Source organism: Abrus precatorius, unplaced genomic scaffold (assembly GCF_003935025.1).
Source record: "Abrus precatorius isolate BTA unplaced genomic scaffold, Abrus_2018 Scaffold7, whole genome shotgun sequence".
NCBI classification, from domain to species: domain Eukaryota; kingdom Viridiplantae; phylum Streptophyta; class Magnoliopsida; order Fabales; family Fabaceae; genus Abrus; species Abrus precatorius.
Genome location: NW_020874417.1, coordinates 9,097,367 through 9,108,335, shown reverse-complemented (window position 1 = coordinate 9,108,335; position 10,969 = coordinate 9,097,367). Strand labels below are relative to the sequence as shown.

The window sequence follows — 10,969 nt, the reverse complement described above, 5'->3', positions numbered from 1 at the left end:
TGTTTTGAGGGTGGCTTCCTTCTACAAAAAGATAAAAAAAATATATATATTTTTTAGTAAATATTTCACTCAATTTAAATAACTTAACTATATACGTATTTTTTATTTTTAGATTAAAAGCATGTTTAGTTCTACTACTATTTAGTTTGGAAGTACATCATTTTGAAGTTACTAAAAGTAATTTTTATTTATAAAATGTATGTATAGGTAATTTTAATGAACCAATCACACGATAAATGTTGATTAGACGTTGAAAAAATGTATTTCAATCAATAATGTTTAATTCCAGATGCAACTTTCACATCTTTTAGTAACATTTTTATTGGATGTGCATGCGCTTTGATTTGTATAAAATTTTGCTAAAAAGAATGGTTAAAAAAACCGCTAGAAGGAGGGCTTGAACCTCCGACCTTGTGGTTAACAGCCACACGCTCTAACCAACTGAGCTATTCCAGCTTTGATGGCAAGTATGATGTACGCTTATACTACTAGTTATGCTCTCTCGAACCTCCACTCCCCTCTTTATTAAACTCTGCTTTTAACTGATTTTTGTGTCTTGACGGACATAAATAATTTTATACTAAGTAGATTAATATTTTATTGATAAAAAATTAATATAATATTTCATTTTATTAATATTCTACTTATAATAGAGTTATTATTCTGTAGAATAACTTGAATTTTCTTCTATTTTGCCACCTTAATTGCATAATAATAATAATTTTTTATTATTATTATCTAATTTCTTTTTCTAAAAATTATTTTTATTTTTTATTTAATTTTTTATTAGTGATATGTTAGCTCACTTCATTATTTAATTACATTTATATTAATAAATTAGTAATGTATTTTCTTTATGTATAATATAACCAGAACTTAATGTGAGTGAGATGTGTTATTGAAAAATAAAATAACATTTATATTTTTTTAATAAAATTTAATGTTATAAAGTTAATATTTTAAATTTAAATTTACGAATATAAAAGAAATAAAAAATATTGATGTCAAATCATACTTTACATAAATCGAGTATTTTATTACAAGAGTCAAAATTAAATGTCACATAAATAAATAGATAAATAAATAAATTATTAACAAAAAAAGTTATATAAAACTAATTTTTTAGAGAAATTATTTATAAAAAAATTTAAAAATAAGAAAAAAATTAAAATATATAAATTTCCCAAAAAATAAAATTTTATTTAAACTTATTTTTTATTTATTTAATTATTTAAGCGTATTATATTTTAAAATATCTCATCTATCGAGGGAAATAATATTTTGAAAAGGAAAAAACTTTAATTATTTATTATTGCTTGGAGTTGTTTTACTTTAAGCATAAAAACAAAAAAAAAAACTAAAAAACTTGATAATTAAAGTTTTATATGATTAATTAATTGATTAAAAAATTATAATATTGAAAATAAATACTTTATATATTATTATTTTATTTTTTATAAGACAATGTCAACTAAATTATACTAATAAATAAAGATAGTTAAAAGTAGTTATTTTTTATTTTTTAAATATTACAATGTAGCACATTTACTCTTATGATTATTGAATGTAACCCACAATGTATAAAATTATAAAATATTTTATAATAAATATAATTAAAGAGTGTATTTGATGATACAAGCGTAAAAAATGTCTAATAATTTATTTATTTTGTCAAAATAAATTAATAAAATCATTTGATAAATAAATAATAAAAGATGTTTATAATTTTTAAAATCTAACTTCTAATATTTTTTAATATTTAATATTTTAAATAACTTGTATTCACACAAAATAACATTAACATTTTTAAAAGTTATGTAACACATTTCAACTACATACATACAATTACTTATTGAATAATTTTAATTCAATCAGCTAATAATAAATTATAAATTTTCAATTATAAATTAAGTTTTTAATTTAATTTATTAACTATTAATTATAAAAAGTACTTTATAAAAAAATAATAAAAATTAGTTTACAAGTTATAACTAAAGCGTTATGTAATTCATTGGAAATATAAAAAAAAAAAACTGTACATATAATCTATAACAAATTAACTAACAATAAATTTAAAATAATTTGTATTTCAAAAATATTTGATAAGTTTTTTAAATAATATTTTTTCTAATTGAAAATTCAAATGCACTAAGAAAAAAAGCATAAGTCCCGTGCCCTCCTTCATTTCCCAGTGGCGGTTCTTTCTTTCTTTTTCGGTCTTTACCTGACATGAAACAAGTCCTGCAATTCGTGTCTACAAGCACTATCAATCTCACTAGGTTTCCTTTGCGTCGTGCCTCTTCTTTATTTTCCACGTTTCTACAATTTTATGTTTTTTTTTTTCAATGTTTTTTTCCCTTAAAGTTTAGATTTTTTATTTTCCTTTTTAAATTTGTTTTCAAAAATAAATTTAAAATGTTGCATTATACTTATTGGAACATGTTAATCGAATCTCAGTTCATTTGGATAGTTGAACTGAACTGACTAAGAATGTTGTAGTTTTGCAGTGTTTCAGAAGCGTTTGAATGCTAAGACATTGATTTTTCCATTTGTGAGAGCAGTGGGATCTAAAAGACCCTTTTCAAATTCATCAAAACCCATTTCACCAATTGTTGAGGACAAAAAGGATATGAAGCTTAAAGGGTTGGAAACAAGTCCTGGTTCCAAGAACAATGTTGCTAAGGTCTAATTGATGTTTCAGTAATATTATCATTCTTATGCTATTTTGAGTATTGTAAACTGTAATCCTCTTTGGTCTCTCTTGGTTTTGGTTATTCACCCTATCCAAATTGATAATGTAGGAGAATGATGTCAATAGCTATTCCATTGAGATTGAGAGATTAAGAAATGACCCAACAATTGTAGACACAATGACTGTTCAGGAACTTCGGAAAACGTTGAAGTAAGCAGATATGTATTTTTCCTTACATAGTAGCTACCTACTGCATTAGTTTTAGTAATAGGAAATATTCTTGCAGTTAATTGTATTGGGAATGGTTTGAATTCTCAGGAGATTTAGGGTCTCTGCCAAAGGTCGTAAAGATGATCTTTTGTCTGCCTTGAAGAGTTTCATGGACAATAACACATGCGGTATACATTATTCTTAGTACTGTTTGTTTCAGGGGGAAGGGAAATGAAATTTTTTTATTTTTTTCTTCTATGTCAATTATTGTCTCCAACGTCCGAAAACAAGCTTGTCCTGTACTCCTTAACCTTTGTGTCGCTCTTTAAAAACCACCTCAAGCTGTATAATACTAATGGTTAGAAGGTCTCTTTGTGCAGAACAAGATTCTCAAGTAAGAGAACAACAAGGGGTATTAATCTCCTCTGAAAATACAACTGTAGAAGTGGAGGCTAAAAAGATATCAGATGAAGACCATGTTGAAAACGACAATGAAACTACAGAGACATTTGAACTTAACCGGGGTAAGAGAAAGTTAAAACAATCAGACTCTGTGAGAAAAACTGTCAAAGTGACAACCAAGAAGAAGCCGTTGTTGAAATCAGACGAGGATTCAGGTTTTGTTGTAGAGTAGAGTTGTTATCTTTCTTTATCATAAATATTTAGCATAACTCAGTAGTTACTTCTTCACATCTTTCTTTTTTATTTGTCAAATTTTTTCAAATGTCACTCATTTAACTCAGGGTCAATATTGTATCTGTGTTCATTTCCAGATTTTAAACCTTCCAGGGCAAAGCAAAAAGTATCTTCAGATATTGTTAGCATTGTTGCACAGTCAGAAGAAATCCATACAACCACTATTCAAACTGAACCATGGACAGTTCTTGCCCACAAGAAGCCCCAAAAAGGTTGGATTGCATATAATCCTAGAACCATGAGACCCCCACCACTTGCTCGTGATACAAAATTTGTCAAGCTTCTGTCGTGGAATGTCAATGGATTGAGAGCATTGCTAAAATTAGAAGGATTCTCAGCACTTCAACTTTCCCAAAGGGAAGACTTTGATGTATTGTGTTTGCAAGAGACTAAGCTGCAGGTAGAATATTGGTCATTTTATGCCTCAAAGAATTATATTTTCTGACAGTCCTCAGTTTCAGTTAGGTATGACATATATAGAAAAAAATTGAAAAGTTCTTTCTTTTCTCCTTTTTATTTTGCTTGTTTATAGGTGCTTCTTGTGTTATATTGTGGTTACATAAATTCTGATGGTTGCTAAAAAAACTATGCTAAGAATTAATTTTGTATTTATAAAGATGCTTTCTTCAACTGAATAACAATAGTAGATAACTTGGAAAAAAGACAAAAGAGAAAAAAAGGGTGGACAAAAACATGAACTGAATCTTTTTTTTAGTTATGGAACTGTATTGCTCCTGAGAAATATGTGCATTTGCAAATTGTGAAAGATGTGAATCATAGGAGGCTGTTCCCAAGTCCCAACTGCCTCAGTCACTGCCTTTTATGATCTATCAACCATGATGAAGATGTTAATATGAAAATTCATGGTGCTCATGTCCTCTCTGCTGCTCATGAGTGCTCTGGTTTTGCCAACAGGAGAAGGATATTGAAGAAATCAAACAGCGTCTAATAGATGGCTATGAGAACAGCTTTTGGACGTGTAGTGTTTCCAAGCTTGGTTATTCTGGAACAGCAATTATCTCAAGGGTATGTTGACTATGTTCATCCTGCCTCTTCATACTTAATGTAAACTTTTAACACATAATATTAAATTATATTTTCTACATTTAGAAGAAAGGCTGTTTATCGTAGTTAATATTCCCTGCACAATTGATTCATGCTAGATTTTATTTTGGCAACATAATAGTTAATGCTGCACTATACCCATTTTTTTCTGAGTAAAATTTTTGGCAATGAGACTGAAAAATTATTTTGTAGCTACTTGTGGTGCAGCTCTTGCTGCCTACTTTAGTAATATTCTTTTTTCAACAGAGCTAAATACTAATTACAATTTTTCGTACTAACTGACATGATTTTCATTCTGTTGAATAGCCAGGCCATTTGATCCTCATTTAATCAATTTCAAGGATGGCGTTCACATTAATAATTCTTTTTCTAATATTAATTGTTCCATCAATTGGAATTCTGGCAGATAAAGCCACTTTCAGTTAGATATGGCCTAGGTATATCTGATCATGATAGTGAGGGTCGACTTGTGACAGCAGAGTTTGATACATTTTATTTGATAAGTGGATACGTCCCTAATTCTGGAGATGGCTTGAAAAGACTGGTAATTGTATTAACTTATTTCCTTTCATTATATTTTCCCCATTTCAATCTGAAAAATGTATCCTCAACCCATTAATCTTTCTGTATTTGAATCTAGTCTTACAGGGTGACTCAATGGGATCCATCTCTTGGTAATTATTTGAAAGTATGTATAGCTCCTTTTGCTCACCTAGTAGGATAAGGGATAATGTGTTGTTTGTATATATTTCTCCTTTCACGCTAATATCTTTTCTTGTCTTGTCAGAATACAGAATCCATCCTATGCTTCTTTTCCTTTGTGATATATGCTGAATATGGTTTACGATATTCCCTAGATAGACATAATTTATTTTCTCACGTTGGCATGTGCTGGAAAAACATGTAATCCTTTTGTTGTTATTATTAAACTTCTTGCCAAATTATTTATGATGTTGGGCATCTGGAGTATGATTCTTGTTTCAACTTCAAGTATGGGGTGTATATTTTTCCTTGTTGACCCATTAGTGCTCGGAATCTTAGATTAACAAATTCATCTTCCTAGTACTATATTTGAAAAGCCTAGAGTTGTTCTATAAGGACATGTTAAATTGATGTTTGGAGTGCGTCACTTTATTTTGACCGAAAAAATGAGTACACGATGATGTCCTATGTTGTATGCCCTTTTTCCACCTGTTTTTCTTCTGTCACTACTATTTTTTTAGTGTAAATATGCTTTTATCAGAAGAAATATTAACATTTTAATAAAAAATTGTTGGTGTATCTATTATTGGGATTCATAATTCATTTTCTGCTGGATGCAGGAGCTAGAAAAGTCAAAGCCTGTAATTTTGACTGGTGATCTAAATTGTGCTCATGAAGAGATAGACATATACAACCCTGCTGTAAGTGATTCATATTTACTATCCTCCATGAAAACAGTGTATCACATCTAAACCTTAATAAACAATATGAATGAAGCTAGGAACTTGTTTCTGGTGAAAATAATGGATTTAGAAGTAGAAAAAAAAAGTATTCATGAAGTTGTTGGTATGCATTGGCAAACTTGAATTCAATTATCATTCAATCTTCTCGTTATGGTTTGTTATAAAATTTGAAATCAAATTTCATTGTTACACAATTTAATATTTTCTTTAAAGAGCTGTACACGTAAATATTTACAAATGTTGACTGAGTCATCAGACATGATCCTCTTATCTAAATTGACTTTTCAGTTTAAAAATATTAATAATTATATCCTTGTGTGACTGGAGCTTGGAGGGAAGGGAGGGGGGATGCAGCTGGTTTTATTCAAACTGCTGGCCGCTTGTTGCTACTCCAGTCACTATTATTACAATTACAAGTAGGCATCAAAGCACAATTCTCTCCAAGTGTCAAGTATAACGCTTGTTGACACTTAACATGTATTCGTAGTGACATTCTTGATCTGCTGAGATAGAACTGGAAATAGCAATATCTAGAATGGTGATAGCTTCATGGTGCGCTGTACTTGAGACTGGTGTTCCTAGCATACCACATCGCCCAACAGCATCCTGGACATGCTGTAGGATTGACGAGGACGTCAAGCATATAAGAGGAGTATGTAACAGTCAAAATCCCGAGTGCTTTGATAATTATGGCAGGGCTGTTGGTAGGCTAGTAGCTTACTACAAGTTACACAACCATAACCATTTCTGGCTCGTGGGGTTTGGTTTTATTGAAGTTTTTTACAGCTAAACGTTCTATTTGATTTGAATAGGTGGAAATAAAGACAGGATGGAATATAAATTAATAATCTGTCTGTTAAATAGCATGAAAGTGAGAAGTGCCAAGAGCACAAAAATCAAGTGTTCAAATCCTTTCTGATAGAGATAGTTACTTCTATTGACAGGGTAACAGAAGAAGTGCTGGGTTTACAGATGAAGAGAGGAAATCGTTTGCAACAAACTTCTTATCAAGGGGACTTGTAGATACCTTTAGAAGGCAGCACCCTGGTGTTATTGGATATACTTATTGGGGTTATCGGCATGGTGGACGCAAGACTAACAGAGGTGTTTCTAGCTCACTCTTAAATACTTTTTCTTACATGCTTTACTTTTTGTCTAGATCTAGTTGTGTGATGTCTGAATATTAATAAATAAACTGCTTAATTTCTTTTACGTGATTGTGCTGAGTTCATAAGCACAAGCTCATGCACCTGGTGCTCACATGTTTGTTCTCCATTGACTTCTCTCCTTGTCCCTTTGCATATATTCCCAATTTGTTTTCTCCTTATAGATGGGAGTCTATTACGCACTTTTCCAGGGTATTCCAGAGATAATGGCATTCTAAGTTTTTTCTTATGCTATTCAAAAGAAAAGGCATGGGTTTCCATTGTCAACTTCTGTTCCCAGGATAGATTTATGCTTTATAATAGTTGTGTTCTTTCATCCTTTCATGTGTCTGTATACACGCCTTTTTTTTTCTGTTGGGGTACTCTTTCTCCTAAAATACAAGGGCAAAGCCAACCTGTAGCTTATATAATCCTACAAAATTTTCCAATGTTAGTGTAAGGTTTGTGTAACTGAAATTTGCAAGATGTCTAATGAGAATTACTTCGGAGGATGTCCATACTTGACAGGTAATGGTATGTATTTCTTCAGTTTGTATAGTGAAATACTTATGTTTCTTCTGAATTTTTAATGCCTTTCAGTTAAACATTCTTTGTTCTCTCAACAATTTGTTTCAATATTTAAAACAGGGTGGCGTCTTGACTACTTCCTTGTCTCAGAATCCATTGCTGACAAAGTTCATGATTCATACATTCTTCCTGATGTAACTGGTAGTGATCACTGTCCTATTGGCCTTATTATCAAGCTTTAGTTCAGCAATTAAAGCACCAAGTCTGAGTATGTGGTGAATGTTGCTAGAAATTGTAATTCATGGGCAAGCCTAATTTCCAAAATCAGGGACTTCAGCCTTTTTGCCTGGTTTGCTTCAACTTAAAGTCTTCTTTAGTTGTACATACTAAACCATGATTTTGACTAAGTTATAACAAGTTTGAGCGGGATTGGGGATTTGGGTTTGGTGGAAAGAAATGTGGGAATTTGGTAGACTCAGGATTGGAACCCTAATCATGATATATATGTTCTGCAAGGATGTACATGCACAATTTCTACCTCATGATATATGATCTACTTAAATATTAGGATGCTAGTAATTAAAGAAGGATAACCTAGGTATTGGGCCTTCTTAACATGACCCAAAACATATATAATTATCAAATTTGAAGTTTTGATCAAATATGTAATTCTACTTTTCTGTAATTTTATATTTATCAATTAATTCACCGTCAAGTTTTACTAAACTTTTAACTAGTCAGTTTCTTGTATAGTGTACGGCTATAAAGCCTGGATACTTGATACGACACTCATTCAGATACGGGGATATAGAAAAAATTTAAATTTCAAGATACGATGTGACTTAGATATTTTAATATGAATTTAATGAAATAATATTTATAAAGAGATATTGATAATTAATTTGTATTAATGTGTTACATTTATATATCAATGATCACATTTTACAAAAAAAATGTATGTGATCATATCTTTCCCTTGTCTATGAACATATCAAAAAATTACATACTTTACCCTTTATTCAAGTTAGAATTTCACAAAAGAAATGGTAGTTCTATTCAAAAGAAATATAGAACTATCATAAAAAGAATGTCTTGTCTTTATACTATTTAATTCTAACATTGTCACTTATTTCCTCCATCCTCATTGTCTACAAAAAGCATAACTTCTAAGTTTGGTTCATTAAGAGATAATTCAGTCAATTCAAGAAATCTAGCACCATTATCAAGTGGATCATCTACATCTTCACTAATATCCCACATCCTTGTCTCTCCTTTAGTATACTTTTCTTCTTTCCTAGACAAAAGATGAAGGTTGGAATGCACATAAATCAAATCTTCAACCCTTTTTGGATTCATTTCGTTTCTCTTCAAAGAATGAATGAACAAGTACGTATTCCAATTCCTCTCACAGCAAGATGAAAAACAAGGATGTGCAAGAAGCTTTTAAGGCAAGATTTTGAAGTAAAATGGTAGAAGATCCATGCATTACCCACCAAGATTTTGGGTCCAATGTCCACCTATCTTCAATTGAATCAAAAGAAGCAAAGTTACTTGCACAAGATGAGAAATTTGAGAATTTAACAAAAACATTTTTTCTTTCCTTAGCATTAGGAAAATATCTCTTCAAACATTTGTTCCTTTCTCTCGAAACTTCATCATCTTGATGTGGAGGAACTCTATTTGGAGCTTCCCTAAGCTATTCTTCACTATAATACCTACATATGATTAAAAAATTTGTTATAGTATGATTTTTATTTTTCAAGAGACAGTACAACCCTTGCTCCACCTAAAATTCAGTATACTATGAACAACATCATAAAAATTGGAAACCTCATTTGCTTCCTTTTTCTCATGCCTATATATGATTGTCTTCACTTTTTCAATCATGGAATCCCACATTTCATAGACCAAATGAAGAGTAGAAGCATCTGGGTCACATTTTCTAAGCATGCTATATATAGGATCTGTGAAAGAAATAATATAGTCTAATTTATTCCACTATATATCATTTAAAATAATTTCTTTCACATGGGCATCTTTACTAACATCATCTTCTCTATAACTATTCCATTGGTTACTAATGACCATATTTTGCAAAGCACGTTTCAACAACTTCAATCTTTTTAGCATGACAACCATTGATGCAAAATGAGTTTCAGCATCATAAAGCAATTTAAGAGATGAAAACTCATTAAAAATAGTCAATCTCATAGAGTGAGTCATTATGAAAGTCTTAATAAAAGATGCATCATCAACTAGGAGAGTGATTCAATGACACTCATTAAAAACATTTTCATTTCTATCAATATTTCTAGCTGCACATATGTTTTTCAATGCTAAATTTAAAGTATGAATGGCACAAGGAGTCCAAAATACATGAAGAAACTCAGCTTCAATTAACATCTCAGCTGCCTTTCAAACAGGGGCATTATCCGTTATGATTTAAACAACATTTTTTTTGCCCTACTTCATTAATTACATCCTTTATTATGCTGGCCATGTAGTGTTTGTGTTTGTAATCCTTAGAACCATCAATAGCCTTTAAAAATATTGGCCCTCCTTCACTTATAGCCATGAAATTTATCAATGGCCTTCTTTGAACATCTGTCCATCCATCAGAAACCAATGTAACTCCTTTTATAAGCCATAAAGATTTTATAGGTTGGAGCAATATTTCAATATGAGATCTCTCTTGTTATAAAAGACTAGTTCTTAAAGCATTATAACTAGGAGGAAAGAAACCACGAAGTTTATGGTTTGTAGCAAATGAATAAGAGCTAACATAGTAAGGATTTCTAGCAAGATGAAATGATAAGTCAGCTGAATAAAACATTCTTGCTATCTTTGCTCTAAGTTGATTTCTTTCATCCAAATTGAAAGCCCTTTCTAGTGTACCACTTCCTATTTTTTTTCTTTTCTAGGATAAAGTTGTTGAAGCTGCTGAAGGTAGTGGAATAGTTTTGGGCTTAATTTTATTCTTAGCTTCTTCACAAATTCTCTTTAAATCAGCCAAGTATTCAGGAGTGACCTTAGGACAAAAAGCAACACCAGCACTAGATATTCTAAGTAAATATGTTTTCACTCTTAAGTATGAACTTTTGACCACTTTGTCACAAAAATTACAACTCCATAACTTGTTGCCTCCTCCATCTCCTAGCTTATCCTTTATAGTGACAAATGCCCAAAGT

The 10,969-nt window shown here is 30.7% G+C and overlaps 1 protein-coding gene and 1 non-coding gene across 3 annotated transcripts; one reads left to right on the top strand and one right to left on the bottom strand.

Annotated features, from left to right (window-relative positions):
• Positions 1–382: 382 nt before the first annotated feature.
• On the bottom strand, positions 383–456 carry TRNAN-GUU. The gene has a single exon. It is a non-coding gene; the product is annotated as a tRNA-Asn (tRNA).
• A 1,708-nt stretch (positions 457–2,164) lies between these two features.
• Positions 2,165–8,501, top strand: LOC113872747 (DNA-(apurinic or apyrimidinic site) lyase, chloroplastic). Of its 2 annotated transcripts, none has more exons than XM_027510546.1 (12): positions 2,165–2,279; positions 2,508–2,683; positions 2,802–2,902; positions 3,011–3,090; positions 3,283–3,519; positions 3,676–3,998; positions 4,514–4,624; positions 5,070–5,207; positions 5,304–5,351; positions 5,986–6,066; positions 7,053–7,212; positions 7,902–8,501. In XM_027510546.1, exons 2-12 carry the CDS (start codon positions 2,630–2,632, stop codon positions 8,021–8,023), a joined length of 1,455 nt encoding a protein of 484 aa, XP_027366347.1. In that variant the 5' UTR covers positions 2,165–2,279; positions 2,508–2,629; the 3' UTR covers positions 8,024–8,501. The 2 variants fall into 2 exon arrangements, with proteins under 2 accessions (XP_027366347.1, XP_027366345.1); XM_027510544.1 differs by having other exon boundaries at positions 2,171–2,279; positions 2,500–2,683.
• The last annotated feature ends 2,468 nt before the right edge of the window (positions 8,502–10,969 follow it).